Source organism: Babylonia areolata, chromosome 18 (genome assembly GCF_041734735.1).
Source record: "Babylonia areolata isolate BAREFJ2019XMU chromosome 18, ASM4173473v1, whole genome shotgun sequence".
Taxonomy (NCBI): Eukaryota; Metazoa; Mollusca; class Gastropoda; order Neogastropoda; family Buccinidae; genus Babylonia; species Babylonia areolata.
The window spans coordinates 17,086,966-17,105,303 of NC_134893.1; the positions used below are offsets into that span (position 1 = coordinate 17,086,966).

General features: G+C 37.5%; 1 protein-coding gene across 1 annotated transcript; it reads left to right on the plus strand.

Moving 5' to 3' along the window:
* The first annotated feature begins 100 nt into the window (after positions 1–100).
* LOC143292532 (maternal embryonic leucine zipper kinase-like) lies at positions 101–16,874 on the plus strand. Its single transcript, XM_076602912.1, has 16 exons — positions 101–161; positions 1,471–1,590; positions 2,075–2,160; positions 2,746–2,862; positions 3,850–3,993; positions 4,831–4,899; positions 5,554–5,646; positions 6,480–6,578; positions 8,141–8,308; positions 8,862–8,945; positions 9,565–9,681; positions 11,367–11,868; positions 12,397–12,514; positions 13,678–13,849; positions 14,719–14,822; positions 15,267–16,874. Exons 2-16 carry the CDS (start codon positions 1,530–1,532, stop codon positions 15,445–15,447), a joined length of 2,115 nt encoding a protein of 704 aa, XP_076459027.1. The 5' UTR covers positions 101–161; positions 1,471–1,529; the 3' UTR covers positions 15,448–16,874.
* Positions 16,875–18,338: the final 1,464 nt, after the last annotated feature.

Consider the following 18,338-nt stretch of genomic DNA (forward strand, 5'->3'; position numbering starts at 1 on the left):
ATGGGGTGGCATGAAGATCATCCACAGGAAGTTGAAGAATTAGAATCACGAGACGAATATTCGGCGCGTTTTGATTGGGTTAGAGTTGATTGGTCGGCTGCTCGGAACCAATTTCAAACTCAACACAGGCAGTTGCAGGTGCTCCATGATCGTGTTGCAGGGTAACTTTACACATACATTATATTTTGTTGTGAAACATAATGATACCCATATTGATCGATATCGTTTCAGTAGCATGATATGTAATCGAATAATGTTAATCTATATACTATTCAGACTACTTAGTTTAAGTGACATGATGGGCCTGGTAATGCAATCGGCAATCTGCAGTTTGTTTTTGCTTATTTATTGGTTTTGTTGTTGCTATTTTTTTTACTACTTGTAGGGTAGCCAAATTCACATAAATCATAGAAATCTATCAAAGCTAGAAAGCATAAGTTTTTTGTGATCATATATTTTGATCACTTGTGCACATGGGCACAGTGAACTTTTTTTTTTACACACCCTTGTCCACAAACATACATGACTCCAGAATAATGGATACAGCAATGTTACTGTTACTTTTTAGATGGGGTAAAGCCCTCATTCAGCGCAGTAAATTCAAAAACCTATTTCACCGGCAGTTTTTGTGCATATTTGAAACGATGTTATCATTTGTAGATATTGTAACCCATTTTCAGTGGATTTCGACTGTTTTTTGTACATTATTTTACTCAGTTTTGATGCAGATTCAGTCACTAAACTTGCATGCCACCATCATGCTTTTTTCTGTTTTTGGTCCACAAACTGTGAAAATGTAACCTATAGGTGCAATAATTTAGGACACAAAAATTGGATGTTACCAGAAATGTCATTGAACAGATCATAGTTCTTTACATGCACACACACACACACACACACACACACACACACACATGCTATATATATATATATATATATATATATATAATATACACCCCTCCCTTCCCACATGCACACATACATAACCAGTTCAACATTTCTTAGTTTCAATGTAGAACCCGGACAGTAGACAGTGGTTCTGGTAATGTTTCACGTTCACTAGTTTCAGTTTGTTTCAAATTCAACCATTACTTGAAGAACACAGCAACAATAACCTGTCAAAGTCTTTGAATCACAAATCAAGATGGTGCACAAGATATGATAATGATTAATGCAGCAGTACTTAAAAAGGCAAATAGAGTAGCAAGATCAGTCATTTTATGTAAAGCAATGGCTCTAAAAAATATGCACATAAAAAGTAGAACACAAAACGACAACAAAAACAAAACTTAAACATTTTCCACATAGGCAAAAGGCTGAAGTCTATTAGTTGACCATTGACATGATATACTTGGTCACGTCATGGAGTCATCAGGAATAATACACTGATTCTGCATTTTTTCTGACTGAAGCTGTTTTTATTCTTATTTTATGAATAACAATAAAGTTCTTGAACTTTTATGATTGCAGATTTGTGCTATGAATGATACATTCCTGTAACAAACACGTGACAATAAACAGAAGTAAAGATGAGCTCACAGTATCCTGAACTCAAAGGCTTCTATCACCTGCGTGAAACCATTGGATCAGGTAAGTGCATAATAGATAACAATTTACATTTATTGCACAGACAAAGACTCTTACCTAATTCTATAGAATATCTCTCAGAAGAATTTGAAATAAAATGCTGTATTATATTTAGGGCATGATTATAACACTGTATCAGGGATAGTTGTTTTTTTTTGTTGTTTGTTTTTTCTCATCTCATTTCATAAGCCAGTGTGGTCAAATTCATCAATAGTTTTACTCTAGACTAGTCTCTAGTAATAGTATAAATTTCATTCCACTTAATGTGGCATTTCTTGAACAAGATCACATGTCATAACTACAAGATGTCCACTTCATCCCATTTATTGTTATTGCTCATTATTTTATTTATTTTATTTTTTATATTACTACCACTATTTTCAGTATCAGCAGTGGTAGTAGTAACTGCAGTACGTAGTCATAGTATCGTTAAATCCTTTTACATGTTTGACTTTGAGAAAGGCAAACGTTGTTGTTTTGACCACAGGTGGCTTCGCCAAAGTGAAGCTGGCTTACCATGCCCTCACAGGAGAGAAGGTTGCCATCAAGATCATGGACAAGAAGTCACTGGGGGTAAGTTGAAATATTTTGTACCTCTTTCAGAATGGGTAAGTGGAAATATTTTGCACCTCTTTCAGAATTCATTTACCATGGCAAGATAATGGACTGTTGCTCAACTACTGTGTCTGCTTGACTCTTGTTTAATTTTTTTTTACTTTAGACATTACCTTATCTTTCCAGCTTTCCTGTATCAAGCAGCATATGATTCTTTTTCTTCTTTAGTTTAAATCTTTGAAGCAAGTTTCTGTTGTACAGCTGGGGTCTGTCCATCATACATCATTCATCACAAGGACAGGTTAAAAAAAAAAGAAAAAAAGAATTGCTCAAGTTTTGTAATCTATATGTAGAATTATAAGTATTGAACTTTGATGAAGTTTCATTTAACAGAATTACAAGTATTGAAGAATTTAAAGGAAGTTTTATTTGTACTATTTTTTGGCAGTAACCATTTTGAAAATAAAAACTCCAAATTCCAAATAAATGGCTAAAAATCAAGGGCACATTTATTTTGTTTTGTTATGTTAGAATTGAGACAATCTGGAATGTTTCATTGTTTGATTCATTGCATTTTTTCTTTTTTTCTTTTTTTTTTTATAGGAGGATCTCCCAAGAGTGAAAACAGAAATTGCAGCGATGCAGGAGTTATGCCACCAACATATCTGCAAACTGTACCAGGTCATTGAGACTGAAGAGAAATTCTACATGATTCTGGAGGTAGGTTTTCATATACCCTGAAATTACTCTGAAAAGATGGAAGTATGAGATGAATTGTAATGTGAATATGGAAGTGGAAAGTTCTAAAATAGTGGTAAAATTCAGTCTTTGAATATTTCCGTTTCTTACAACATGCCTTGAGAAGCCCAGATTTGTTGAAAAAAAAAGTATCAACTATGATTGTATGAATCTTCCATAGTCTCACAGTGGCACAACCCATCCACATACGACTCGTATCATGACTGATCTGTTGTCAAACTCCATTTGTCAGCAATCCATAGAGATATCAGTCTGTCATGTGGCCATCAGTCAGAGAACTTGCACTGCTGTTGAGTCATTTGGATGATGTTTTGTGCTAGTTCCATCTTTTTGCAACACCATTTATCAGCAACAGTAGTCCATAAGCATAGAAAGAAACAATATCAGTGGTTGACAGTGAGAAATCACTTATGCAAAAAGAAATATGTCCTGGTTTCTGATAAGTTAAAAATCTAGGGGGTACCAGACTACTTTCAGAAATTCACTAATACTACATATTTTGATTAAATCTGCATTGCTATATTACATTCAATAGCAGGCATATCTTACAGTCATAAGAGTCTTGGTTTATGGGCAAAGTAGTGGCGGAAAGAAACAACTCTTCCTCGGCAGAAGATCCGTACTTCAGACTGAAGCTCCAGTACAGGATTTTCACTCTTTTATAATAATGTTAATTCTAGATATATTTACTTAGTCCCAGAGACCCACGTATGGAGCATGTGTGTTCTTTGCTTGTTCAAAGCGACAGTGACACATGTTAATTTTATGCATTATCAGAAGCCCTGATCTGTGGTATATGTTTTCACTGTCACAGTGAGACAAAACTTCCTTTCTTAGTAATTTTGTCAGTTCACTGTAGTCTATGACTTACAAGTTACAGTTACATATTTCAAATTCAGGTAAGTAATTTGCTTGCCTCTGATGCACCATGACTGGTTTCTTTTACAGTATTGTCCAGAAGGAGAACTGTTCGACTACATCGTTTCTAAAGATCGACTTGAAGAAGATGAAGCCAGAATATTTTTCCGACAAATTGTGTCAGCTGTGGCCTATATTCACAACAATGGCTATGCTCACAGGGATCTGAAACCAGTAAGCTGCTGTTTTCTTGTTTTTCCTGCTCTGTGTGTGTGTGCACACATTGTGCGTGCGTGCGTGCTGCTTTCAATGAATGCCAGTGTCTTTCAGTGCTGTAATGAATTTTAAGTTTAATCAGTATTTTTCATATATCAATTTGCCATTGAGATTGCCTGTCCTCGATGCATTCCCTGTGATGAGCCTCTCACCGTGAAACACGTGCTCCTTGACTGTTGGGATCTGCATGACGTTAGACGCAGACATTACACGGCGGTTTCTTTGAAGACTTTGTTTCGTGATGTCCCTCCGTGGGCGCTGATGGACTTCTTAAAAGAAGTGAACATTTTTAACCAGATTTGAAGGTTTTAAACTGGAAGTTTTTTTTTTTTTAACTTTGGAGTGGAAAGTTTAAAGTGGTGACTCGTTTTAATTGGTTGTTTTTTTTATCCTTGTAGTAGTTATTGATGCGGTGATAGCCTTGAGATGGCCTTAGTGGTCGGCGAGGCTCTAAGCACCATAATTTCATTTCATTTCATTTTTGCCTGTCCTTAGAACTGCAGTGTTGGGTTTTTTGCACCCAGGTGAGTGAGTGAGTCATGTTTGCATCATCTTAATATATACATATACTATTTAGAATTAAGACAGAAATACACTTATGGTTAATACAAAAGTGTGTGGATTTTTCACTTTACATATTTTTCTTTCTTTCTTTTCTTTTTTGATTGATGTAGCTCATGTTCTTTTGCAGTTTTCTTTGTTGTTCAAATAATGTGTGCATTTAATGGAAGCCTTTTCTTTGTTTTTATCTTATCTATTTGTATGATTCAAGAATGAATATTTTCTTTTTTGCAGGAAAACCTGCTCCTTGATGAAGATCAGAATCTGAAGCTGATTGATTTTGGCCTGTGTGCGAAGCCAAAGGTATGAAACCAAGTGTAAACAATGGATAGTTAAAAAAAAAAAAAAATTATCATGGAATCTGATTATAGGAACTGTTTTTCCAAAAGTGTATAAATACATGCATATGTGCACACATAAATGTGTATTTGCACACAAACACACAAGTTTGCACATATACATGCCCAAAGGAAATATTGTTTGGAAATACTTTTTTTGTTGTTTTTTTTTGTTATGTTTTTGTTTTGACTTACAGTGTACCCAATGAGGTGCCCACTCAGCTATGAACAGATTCCTGTCAGTGTTCTGTCTGTATTTTCTAAATGCTATATATACTACAGTGACAAAATCATATCCATTTCTTCATATATAATCATTATGCGTGTGTAAACTTAGATTTCTGTGATATGGATTGTCTGTCTTAAGACATTTTAGAAATTTTATTGCAGTAGACAGACAGGGCTGAAGAGTTAGCATAGGACCATGTGGTGAGCGACAGTAGATGATGACCTGTCTCACTGAACATTTTTTTCATGATGATACATGAATACATGCATATGACCGTGCGCTCACACACACACACACACACACACACACACACACACGAGAGGGAAAATATTGTTCAGGAGGAAGTACAGGTCTGTGAGCGGCACATGGTGACCAGCCTGATTGTTTCAGGGTGGGATGGACTGTCGCCTGTCCACCTGTTGTGGGAGCCCTGCCTATGCTGCCCCAGAGCTGATCTCTGGCCTGGAATACCTTGGATCGGAGGTATGGTTTCAAGACACAAGAAGTGAAGAACACTATTATCTCCAAAAGAGATTGACATAAAATTGACATAAAAAAGGCATTTTATCCACAGAACAACATAAAAATTGATCATTCAATAAAAACAGAAATTGTTTATATGTTTCCTGATAAAAGAAATGACAAAAAAAAATTTCTTCTACATAACAAAACTATGACTGAGTGTTCAATAAAAACATTTATAACCAAATACCTAACACAGCGCAAGCCAGCACAGCACATTCTCTGTATCCAAATTGCGCTAACTGTCAATTGGAAAGAAATGATAAAGAAAAAAAAGTTTTTTTTTAAGACTCAAAATAAAGTGAATAAAATCAAGCTAAGGGAAAGTAACCTGATTGTCTTGTCAAATAATAAAATGCAATTCACCCATTACTAATAAAATGCTCAGTTGAATAATTAGGTATAACTAAGATTGACTTCACTTACACATACATCTTGGACATATAAAATGCAGCATACAGAAGTAAAGATACTTGTGTAAGTTAACACATGCTGTGTATGTGTGTGTATATATAGAGAGATATTTTGACTTCACTGATTCTGTAAAGTCTGATACTGTAAAGTTCTTTTGAATGATTTGTAGCTCTCTCTTGGAGAATATTCCAGGTTGTTGACTGCAAAATGTTCTCTCATTCTGTTATTTTGTCCAAAATATCTCTCTATGTTTATTTCATACTACTAATATTAGTCTGTCTTTGTTCACTTTAGACAGTATTTTCCTTTGTATTATTTGTGTTACTGTGTTTTCCATCTCATTTGTGATACTTACACATGACCCTTTGTTTCACATGCAGGCTGATATCTGGAGTATGGGGGTGTTACTGTACGCCCTGCTGTGTGGCTACCTGCCATTTGATGATGAGAAGCTTTCCCACCTGTACAAAAAAATCAAGGTGGGTGCACCTGTTCAGTTGTATAGATTGTTTAGATAATGCTTGTAATGTTCACATTGTCATTTCAATTAAAATAACATAATAATTAACATTCCAGACTTTTTTCTCAGTATTATTTATTTATTGTAATGACACATTCGCATGGTACAGTACCTCATGAATGTTACTGTCATATTAAAAAGGGGATTGAATATCTGAAAAATGAGAAAGTCACTTTTCAGTATCTAAGATTTCTGTAGCACTACACCATTTGAATGTCATATAGATGTTTAACAGTTCAGAATAGCATTACATATTTGTGTAAGTACCTTGTACATATCTAATTTCTATAATAGCAAATGAAGAGAATAACTTTAAACAATTGAGAAAGTACTTGTTTTTAATAGTAAATGAAGACTGATTAGACAACCATTGCCTACTTGAAATGGCACAAATGGTGATAAAACAGTTCTTAATAACATTACAGTTTACACATTTTTGTGATTACAGATCTTTAACATACAAGTGATTGGAGATATATAGCAGATTGTAAAAGAGTCCTGAATGCATAGGGAATGACCTCAGAGTGTTAGATACAATGATAAGAAATATTGAAACTTGTGAAAGAGAGATACACTGGGAATATCCTCAGAGTTGGTAATATATATAAATATGATGATTAGAAATGATAAGGTCTCATAGCCGTCTACGATCACTGGGGCCGTGAATTCACTCAGTAAGTCTAGGGTTCCGTATAGGAAGGTAGGCCCCAATCCTCTCCTTCCGCTGCTTTAACCTTGCCCAACAGAAAGCTTGGTACATCATTCACACCTGGGTGGATTGAGGAAAATCAGTGAAGTGCCTTTCCCAAGGATACAACATCATGCCGATTGCTGGTGAACACTGGATAAGAAGAGAACTCATTCTGTCACATTGTCTACTGGAAGTATTGCGGCTTGTTAAAGAGTCATGTGTTGGGACCGTCCTCAGAGTGGTTAATACGAAGTAGCGGAGTAGAAGTATTGCAGCTTGTTAAAGTGTCATGTGTTGGGAACGTCCTCAGAGTGGTTGATACGAAGTAGCGGAGTAGAAGTATTGCAGCTTGTTAAAGTGTCATGTGTTGGGAACGTCCTCAGAGTGGTTGATACGAAGTAGCGGAGTAGAAGTATTACAGCTTGTTATTAATGTTAAAGAGTCATGTGTTGGGAACGTCCTCAGAGTGGTAAATACGAAGTAGCGGAGTAGATGTATTGCAGCTTGTTAAAGAGTCATGTGTTGGGAACGTCCTCAGAGTGGTAAATACGAAGTAGCGGAGTAGAAGTATTGCAGCTTGTTAAAGAGTCATGTGTTGGGAACGTCCTCAGAGTGGTAAGCACGAAGTAGCGGAGTAGATGTATTGCAGCTTATTAAAGAGTCATGTGTTGGGAACGTCCTCAGAGTGGTAAGTACGAAGTAGCGGAGTAGATGTATTGCAGCTTATTAAAGAGTCATGTGTTGGGAACATCCTCAGAGTGGTAAGTACGAAGTAGCGGAGTAGAAGTATTGCAGCTTATTAAAGAGTCATGTGTTGGGAACGTCCTCAGAGTGGTAAATACGAAGTGCCGGAGTGGCTGGGGAAGGACACAATAAGGCTACTGGCACAGATGCTGCAGACGGACCCCTCGCGGCGCATCACCATCAACAGACTGCTGGACCACAGCTGGCTGAGGGAGGGGGTCAATGTGCCAGTGGAGTGGGCCAGCAAGTACAAGGTAGGCACTGTGACTGACTGGGCTGTGGTCATACCCAGGGCCCCTACACAGGCATGGAAGACCAGGGCTGAAATGTCTAAGCTGGAAATTCTGATTTGCCCTTCAAGGTCTAGAAGGAAAATTCTTTGAAATTTGATAAACCCTTGACCAGCAGCATTCGACAAGTAGCTGAATGCGTGAAAAAAAAAACAACGAACAAAAAAAAACCAACCCCTAAAAGAACGTGTCTGATGGTCAGCCAGGCCTGCCTTCCAGTGGAATATGGACCTTAAAAAAAAAAAAAGCACCTGCACAATATGTCATGCTCATTTTTTAAGGTCTAAGAGCAGAGTTGCACTCAAGTATGTATTTATGTAACGTGAAACAAGAAAATTCTCAATCACAGTGATTTGACTCTTCATATCTTTTCTTTGATTTTTTTTTTTTTTTTTTTGTAGTTTCTTCTAATTACATACATGGTTATGTATTTAATGCACACATGTTAATTCTATGAACACTTATCAGCATCAGTGCTGAAAGTTTCTCAAGCTAGCTGTCTTTATTCCTTCAACAGAGAACCTTGGATGAAGACTGCTTGACAGAGCTGGCAGTTCATTATGGGAAAAGTCGGGTCCAAATGGAAATGCTTATAACAAAGGTATGTCTACTGTAGATTTACTCAGATTGAATCAGTTATAGACTTGATTTCATTTGACTTGATTTGAACAATTTTATTGATTTAAACATACTTTTATTGCATGATGAATTAAGTTGCTGTTTTTTTAATTTCATGCTTGTATTCAACTTTGTTTCATCCAGTTTATGACCTTTGAATTCAGCCTTTGCTATGTTTATAAGTGTGTCAGACTGGTATTAGAGTCTGGGTGGTGTGTGTGTGTGTGTGTGTGACAAGCCTTTGGCTGCTCATGTAATTTCCAGTTAGATTGATAAAGATGTATTGCATTACGATGGACACTCGTTGGTAGTGTAATATATTTATGCATGTGTCATTGTCAGCCAGCATTATTTTTGTCAAACATACATGCACACTGTCATTTACTTTCTCCCTCTCTCTCTCTGTGAAATGCAGGTTTCATTATGATAAAACATAAAAGACACACACACACACACACACACAACACAACACAACACAACACACAACACACACCACAGACCACACATATAATGGAAGCTGTAAGCTGTTAGGTGGATGTGATGACACACACACAGTAACAGTGTGACAGTGATGGCATTCAGTTGACATGTTGCCTTGACAGTGGAAGTATGATTACCTGACGGCCACCTACTTCCTGCTGCTGGAGAAGAAGATGAAAGGGAAGCCGGTCCGTATGCTGCACAGGCCTGCCGTCACCCGCTGCACTCCCAGCCACAAGGTGAGGATTATAATGATCATGGTAATAGTAATGGATACATATATAGCACGCTAGCCAGAAATCTGCTCCGGGTGCTTTACATAACACTTTTTTACATAACATATTACATCAGTGTTACGTACACACACCAAAATGTGACTAACAAACTAAACACACATACACAAACACACACACACAGGAACGCGATAATGCCTTGTTCTTTCTTACTCCATTCATTGAAAATCTTTTCACTTTGAGTGATATCAGACGTGTAGTGTGAGTATGTGCTTGTGTATTTGTGCATGCCTGTGTGTGTGAATGTATGTATACCTATTAGTAAAAGGGGAATATACCAAAAAAGAAAGGATTGATTTGGAACAGCTCAGTCAGCATCCAGTAAACACTAAAAAGTAACATGAAAAACGTCTATTAACAAATTATAAAAACAACAACAAACAAACACACAAACAAAAAACTCCCCACTGCTATGATACTTGTGCTAGGAATATTTTGTATTATACATATTTTTGTATTGGCATTTGGGCGAGACTTTTTCTGTAATAATTCTGTTTTTTTTAATGTTTTCCCCCCTCTACATTTTACTTTTTTTTCTGTATTAAGACTCACACTTTGGTTCAGCAGCCCATGGACACCAGTTGCAAACTTTTCCATGTTATGAAAACCAGTCTCTCCCCAGAGTAAGAACAGTCACAGGAGCAGGATACCTTGTTAGTCATCAGTAGTCATATGTGACTGGAAATCTACGGCACTTAATTTCTGTTTGTGGAACGGTCATAGATTCTGGTGTCTCAAGGTGGCTTGTGATAGCAGATTGCAGTAGGCGTTTTACATCTCTTTCTTGTGTTTTTTTTTCAGTTATGATTTGTCTTAGTAGCATTTCAGTGCTTTTTGTAGCTAAGTAAGAATTCAGTGCTTTTAAATGTGTTCATTTCAGTTCAATTGACTTTAATTTTCATTGTGTAACAGTAACATTCATGATGAAGTGAGACTGGAAATATAATCCAACAGCTTTTCTTCATGGTCAAAATTAATACTACAGAAATAAATATATAATAGTATACATACAAAACTTAATTTAGTTATTTTGAAATTTGATTTGATTTGAGGTGAGGCCAAAGATTTCCAGTATTTCCACATTTATGCTTTCAGTTTCTTCCTTTGTTATGTTTGTATCTCTTGTTATGTTTGTATCTCTTGTTATGTTTGTATCTCTTACCTTTCTCTGTCCCTTTCTGTTTCTCTCTCTATTTCTTGTTCACTCTGTTTTTTGTTTTTTTATATATTTAAAATTTTTTTTTTTTTTTTTTAAATTATGTTTCACTCATTCGTATTCCTTGTTTTTCTTTCTTTCTTTCTTTCTTACTTTCTTACTTTTTATTTCCTTCTGTATCAGTCTTGTGACCCTTGCCCTCTAGGCTTCAGGTGTTTGGGTTCAGGTCCCAGGATTCTTTGTAGACAATTTGTCTGACCACCTGAAGAAGGAACTCCAAAGACCTGAAGTCTGGTTGAATAAATTCCTGTACAGTATGCTTGCATTCTCTTTAAAAGACATCTCAGTTTTTCTAGTTTGCACATTTCAGTAAATTTTCATCATGATTTTCATCATGGTTTTTCATTTCCTTAATTTTTTTGTTTGTTCTATATTATTAAACCTTGATTGATCAATCTTTTTGTCCTGCTCACAGATTCGCAGCATGAGCTTGGAAACTGACATCGACTATGTTGAGCTTCCGTCTTCTCCTGTGGTTCTTCTTCCACAAGACCAGAACTGCACCACTCCAAGCAGCCGCTCTGAACAGACGCCCATCATCAAGTCCACAGACAAAGACGATTCGTCTGCCAACAGAGAGCGGGTCAGGGGTCGTGCCAGGGAGAGGCTGGACTTTGGTGAATCAGATTTCGGAAGAGGGAGAATCAGTCCCAGGAAGAATGAATCGGCAGAGAAGAGCGGTGAAGAAAAGGAGAACTTTGCCGTGCCCAAGTCTCCGCCGCCCAAGCAGAGCAAAACACCGGGGCCAAAAGCGCCAGTATTTGCTACTCCCGTGCCTGCTCCGAGAACACCTGCATCAAAGATAATGCAGCAGAACATTGAGAAGACACCGGCTCAGAGGCCCACTCCACAGCGCAGCTCCAAGTCGCCTGTGGTGAAGAAACAGCGTCAGCAGCTGGCTTCCATTGACGATTCAAGTATGGGGTTTCTAACTGTTGTTTTTTGATTTACTGTGTGTGTTTGTTCATTGGTTTGTCTGTTCATTTATTTAAATGGCGATTTATTTTTCGACTATATCTGTTTGTATGTATTTGATTATTCATGTTTAACCTGTTTGAAATAACTTCTTGTACAGCTGTGGCCGCAAGCATTTCATTGTTCACTGAAGATTATATTGTGAGACTATCTCTGGGCTGGGTAAAGACTGAGAGGGATCTTCCAACATTGATAAGAAAAGGTAGAGACCTATACACAGGTACCTTTTTATGAAAAGAGGCAATTAACACATCAATGAAAAATAGAAACTCACTTTAATTTGTTTTTCTCTCAAGTTGATGCTCTTTTTAAGGTGAATACGGTAAAGCCGTAATGAAGATCAAACACGCCTGATGAGATTAATCAGATTATTTTTGTGTTTATACAGAGCCCATGACTGCACAAATTAATTTCCATGTTGATTGGTTTGATGCAGTATTATTGATTCTGATGTGTGCCATGACCATCAGGTGCCACCCCAAAGAAAATGGACATCGTCAGCACTACACTGTCCCCCTCCAGATCATATGACTCCCAGCTGCACAATCTAGCTGCAGAGGCAGCCACACCTATCAGGCAAAGCAGCAAGTAAGTCCCACATTGGAGCGTGCTTGTGTGTGTGTGTGTGTGTGTGTGTGTGTGTGTGTGTGTGTGTTGAAGTCACAGTTTGTTTTACCTAGACATTAGCTCCTGCACAAGTATGCACTTAAGTTTCAGCCTACAGACATTGTTTGTCTGCAGTCAGACAATACTCCAGACTTGAACTTCCGTGATATTATCGGAAGATTGATTTTATTGTCAAAAGTTTGTTTTTTTTTCTTTTAAAGAATCATTTGATAATGAGCTTTTATCTTTATTTTTCTTTTGTTTTTTTCTTCCTTTTTTTTCTTTCATTCAAGTGAATTTTTTTTTTAAACTGAAGATCTCTCTCCCTCTGTGTGTGTGTGTGTGTGTGTGTGTGTGTGTGTGTGTGTGTAGAGGTTTTGTGCACTGAAGACTTTTTTTAATACTCAACTTACAGTTGTATCTTTTATATGCTTTTGATACAGTTAATTGAATATTGCCTTTAAAAGAACCATGACTATATGACCAGAAATGTTAGAATATGATGTTATCTTCAAGTTACTGTTCTCTCAAGATCTGAGTGTATCACTGTATATCTAACAATAACATCTCAAATTACATTTTCACATGCTAGAATACTGAATTCAATATATTCATGTAGGTGGTGTCAGTGTGTGTATATGAATGAGCACATTTTTCTATGATTTTGTGTCATGATTCAGTGTTGTGATCTATAACCTCTCACTTTCTTTCCCTCTTCCTCTCTCTCACATCACACTATTTATCTTATTTCATTTTATTTAAATTTGTTACTTTTATGGTTTGATCACTTACAACAGACTCCATACTTTCTTTGAATACCTGACAAGACTGATAACACTTTTTTTTGTTGTTGTTGCTATTATTTTATTTATTTTGTTTGTTTGTTTGTTTGTTTTTTCTCCACATCAGTTTTTCCATAAAGACAATTTCTGTCTCCCAGGCATTTTTCCAAGCATGCCTATAGCATTGTGCTCTAAGTGTGCACAGTTCTTTGTCTGAGTGTTCTGATTCCATGGACAATTTCAGTGAATACTTTGTCTATTTCTTTTATTATCTTTATATTTCTTTTATTATCATTATTTATTTATATTGCCAAGAACCCTGTCTGACTGACCCCTACGGAGCAGTTTTCTGTCCTTGCTCAGGAAAGCGTCGCGGTCAGTGGACGACGACCTGTACAAGGCCCACTTGTCCACCCCGGGTAGCAGCAGCAAGTCGCGCAAAGGGTCCGTCATGGGCAGCCTGGAGCGCATGATCAACATGCTGACGCCCAAGAAACAGCGTGGCGCCACCTGCGAGGGGCCCCGCAAGGTCAAGGTGAGTGTTGTGCTTGAGTATTTGTTACTGGTGTGGTATAATCCATTTCCAAATAATCCAATCGAGATCGCCACTTCAGCATTGGTCTACACAGCCACAGCAGGAAGTGCATTGCCCGGCAGTGACTAAATTTCTGGTTGCAGCCGTCATCTCTTGAGACGGAAGGAGGCTGACGACGAATCCATCACACACCCTCAATTGTTTAATGCTCCCGCCTTAGTTGTGTTGACTGTTTTATTCTGATGTGAAGTGTGTACCCATTTGTCTTGGATAGTTTCAGGGAAATGTGAGTAAGATGAATTTGTTCAAATACCTGCTATAATATATACATTTACTGAGGGGACAGTGTTTCCAAATGTTTACAAATTTGCGTTTTGAGGTGCATCCATGAAATCAAAATTTTATTTATTTGTTTATTTATTTATTTTTGTTATATGACAGTTAATGAATTATGTATATATTTTTGTGTCATTGGAAAGAAAAGAAATGATAGTGCTGTAGGCAAGGGGCAAACATTTTTTATTTACTGTGTATTTCATTCTTACTTAACACAAAAGACTGGATCTACCAGGATCTGTTAGTTTTTCAAGTTCAAAGAGGGAAATAGGGAACATTATAAAGCAGTTTACAAGTGAAAAGCTGAATTCAAGTGTTGTGCAACTGTGCATATGCTCTTTATGTTTGATAAATCTAACAGGAATCACTACAAAAAATGTATTTTCTCTGTATTTGTGAAGACCCTAGGGTTGAAAGGTATATAGCTAATGCATTGTTTTTTTCTTTTAGACGAGTACAGTATCTTTTTTAAATAATCCTTTTTCACAGTTGTGCCATGTGGTTTGAGAACTAAAGCTGTTTTCTCTTGTCAGGCTCTTCACAATGTTTTCCGGACGACAGAGCAAAACCCTGAGTACGTGATGGAAGTCCTGAAAAGTGCCATTGAGGACATGTGCATCCCTTACAGACAGAGCGAGTAAGTGTCTCTTTTCCTTGGCTCTTTCAAAAAAAAAAAAAAATTAACGGTTTACGGTTGAAATACTTATCTAATCTGCAGGATGTTTGCATTGTTTGTGTGTCTGTCTGCATGTGTACTTAAAAAGGCTAATGAGTTAGGACCTACATCCATTTATAACCATACCAGCAGTGAATTTCTAGAAACTGTGTATAAGGCTCTGTATAGCGAAGCAGGGCTGAAGTCAGATACCCATTCATACACCTGGGTGGAGTAAGAAAAATCAATGGAGGAAAAAGCCTTTTCCAAAGAACAGGGCCTCAAATATACTACTTGTTCACAAACATTTCTTCTCCATATAAAGTGGATGGGAAAAAATGGTTCGGGTAGGTGGGGTGAGGTTGATGTTTTGTTTTTGATTCATTGTTTCACCAGTATTCATTGCGCATTTATTTGTTTTTCCAGTTACACTCTGCGATGTACTGTCATGGATGACTGGGGCCGCATTCGACTGGCCTTTGACCTGGAAGTGTGCGCCATGCCCAAATCGTCCTTCATGGGGGTGTGCCGAAAGCGGGTGAAGGGTGACACCTGGCACTACAAGAGGCTGTGCAAAGACATTGTGCTCACCTCCAAGCTGTGTTGAGAACTGATTCTGCTATGATGCTTTTAAGAAATGGTGCTTTCCTTTCCCTTTCTTTAGGAGTGGTTAATTTAAGTGTCTGCTGAAAGATTTTTTCTTCTTCTCAGAACAAGATGAACGAAAATCTCAAAAGCGGGTACAAGCTGTACGTGTTCCAACTCATTTGATGCAGAGTAATTCATACATTTATTCAAATGGTACTGGCATTTCACTCACACATTTGAAGCTATCAGTTTCAGTGTTCTTTTAATTGACAATGAATTCAGTGCATTAACATTCAGCACAATTTTTTTTTCATTTGTAGGTTTGCATGGAAGCTCAGCACAAGGCTTGTCTTGGTTGTGATAGTGAAAGAGTGAAGCTTTGTGCATTATAACAATTCAGCTAAACATTCATTCATCTGAAGGTGATGCATTAATCCAATGTGAACAGAACATAACAATACTGAAGGAAATACATGTATTGAAATGCTAACTGATGAATCATTTTATTTCTGCAAAGCTTTGTGCTAAGATATTACTAAATTTTGCAGTGTTGGCACTGTATACAAAATAGTTTAGTTATGGCATAAACTTTGTTTTATTTTAGTAATAAAACTTAGTATGCTTGAATAAGTTTGTATGTTTGTATTTTATTTTTCTTTAGGAGATACTGGATTTTGAACGTTAGTGCATGTTCATGAACCATCTGTATCCTTTGTATGTGTATGTAAATATGTGTATGAGTGTTTGTAAAAGATTCCAGTACAAACATCATAAAAAAAAGAAAAGAAAAAAAGAAACAACAAATCTGAGATTCTCTGTCACTGGGATTAAATGATTTATATATATATTAAACTGAGCATGGTTGAAAGACAGTACGACTCAGCACTTTAAATATTTCTCACAGGGATGGTGTTGAGAGTATGCTGGCATACACAGTATGGGTCGTTGTAAGGCGGAAGGATTTTAATATGAATACTATTGATGCTAACCAGTAAAGTTTCATACATCAATAGCTGTACATTATCATGGCCTGGCTTCGCTGACGAAGATCTAGGAAGGGCGTTGTCCACGTCTGATGCAGGCACGCTCATGGCTGACAAGGCCAATGCGGGAAAAGCAGAGTCGGCCGCAGCGGTTGCAAGGGAAAGTCTGGTCTGGGTTCGCGGCTGCAGCGTCGTGGTTCTTCCTCCTTCTGCGTTTGTCCTCAAGGCTGGCCCTGCGGTTGTTTTCGAAGGAGGAGACAGCTTGGTGGATGGTGCGTCGCCAGGTCTCTCGATCAGCGGCTACTGCGGACCACTGGCGATGGTCAATGTGACAGGCACCGAGAGCTTTCTTCAAGGAGTCTTTGTATCTCTTCTTGGGTGCTCCTCTGTCACGGTGGCCAGTGGACAGTTCGCCATACAGCGCCATACATGGCGAGCTGTACATTATGCTGATTAGAAACCTCTCCCTCACCCTCCTACCCCCACCCCTGGGGATGCCAGGGACTTCTTCAGATATACATATGTCCTCACCTGGAAATACATCAATAGCTGTACATTATGCTGATTAGAAACCTCTCCCTCACCCTCCTACCCCCACCCCTGGGGATGCCAGGGACTCCTTCAGATATACATATGTCCTCACCTGGAATTACTGTGTTAGAAATGTCTTTTCTATTGCTGTCTGTTTCTGCTTTTTCTTTTTCTGTCATCTCTCCCTTTCTTCATTCTGCCTTGCTGGTCCATTTACCTTTTTAATTTTTCTTTTTATGTTTTGAATATTCTTTTCTCTCTTTGGACTTGACATATGGCACTCTTATTATGTTGAGTTCCTAAGTCCAATGCATTGTTTGTTTTTAGACATTGGAATTCAATTCACTTGAATGTCCTTTGTTTTCCAGTGCAGTGATTCTTTGCCAAACAGTTCAGGGCGATACTCATGAAACATTCACACCATAATCTAAATACATTTTGAATGCTGATAACTTCAATTTATTCAGTGTTGTGTGGATACTGTTTGGTGTTTTTATCCAGGTTATCATTGTGTGTTTAAGCATGCTTTTAGATTTTTACAACTATTATGACCGCATGATGCACCCTGGTTTATTATGAACCACTTTCAACTTAATGGACTTATTTTGTATTTAGTAGCACAATGATTACGTGTACGCTTTTGACTGTATACTGTTCAGCAGTTCTGTGTTTTAATGTTCTGACAAACTCGGTTTTTTGTTGCTGTTTTTTTTCCAAAGTATGTACAGACTGGGCTGTAAGTAGTGTGACAGCAGTGATATTGCATGATATGGCAAACTGGGAATTACAGGGCAGGATAATTACTCATCTGTACACATTGACACACAGGGTTCATACAGTCATGGATGTGTGGAAAAGTCTTGGAAAATGAAAGAACCATTTCCAGGACTGAAAAAGTCTTGTGAAAATGAGAGAACCATTTCCATGGCTGAATAGTTCTTGCAAAATATGTTTTGCCCTTCATGGTTTTGTCACATCTGTGGGGAGCCTGGACACAGAAAACAAAATAGATAAAATTTCCATTGAACACGCAGGGAGTTTTCGCTTGCTTAGTTGATTGGGACATATTTTCATGAGGATTTGAAATTGATTATTTTTAACACAAGAAATCTGGGGAAACGGAGACAGATTTCTTCTCTCTGGGCCACATGGAAGTAACACAGCTCATGCTATAAACTTAAAAGTTATAGTTTCTTGATTTATTCCTGAAAGACTTGTAAGTGTAACAAAATGGCAGCATTATTTATCAAGAGAACTTTTTTTTTTCAAAACAAAAAAATCTTTAAACAGCCGTCCCATTTTTGTAGTGTATGAAGCGTGTCTTCCAGGTTCTTGATGCGTGTTAAACAGTTGAAATGTTATGTTCAGTTCATAAATCAAGTCCAGTTATAACAAG

Coding starts and splice junctions, on each gene's coding strand:
- LOC143292532 (XM_076602912.1), top strand. CDS start 1,530: ATGAGCTCACAGTATCCTGAACTCAAAGGCTTCTATCACCTGCGTGAA. Junction 12,515..13,677: donor CCTATCAGGCAAAGCAGCAA/GTAAGTCCCACA, acceptor GTCCTTGCTCAG/GAAAGCGTCGCGGTCAGTGG. Junction 13,850..14,718: donor AGGGGCCCCGCAAGGTCAAG/GTGAGTGTTGTG, acceptor TTCTCTTGTCAG/GCTCTTCACAATGTTTTCCG.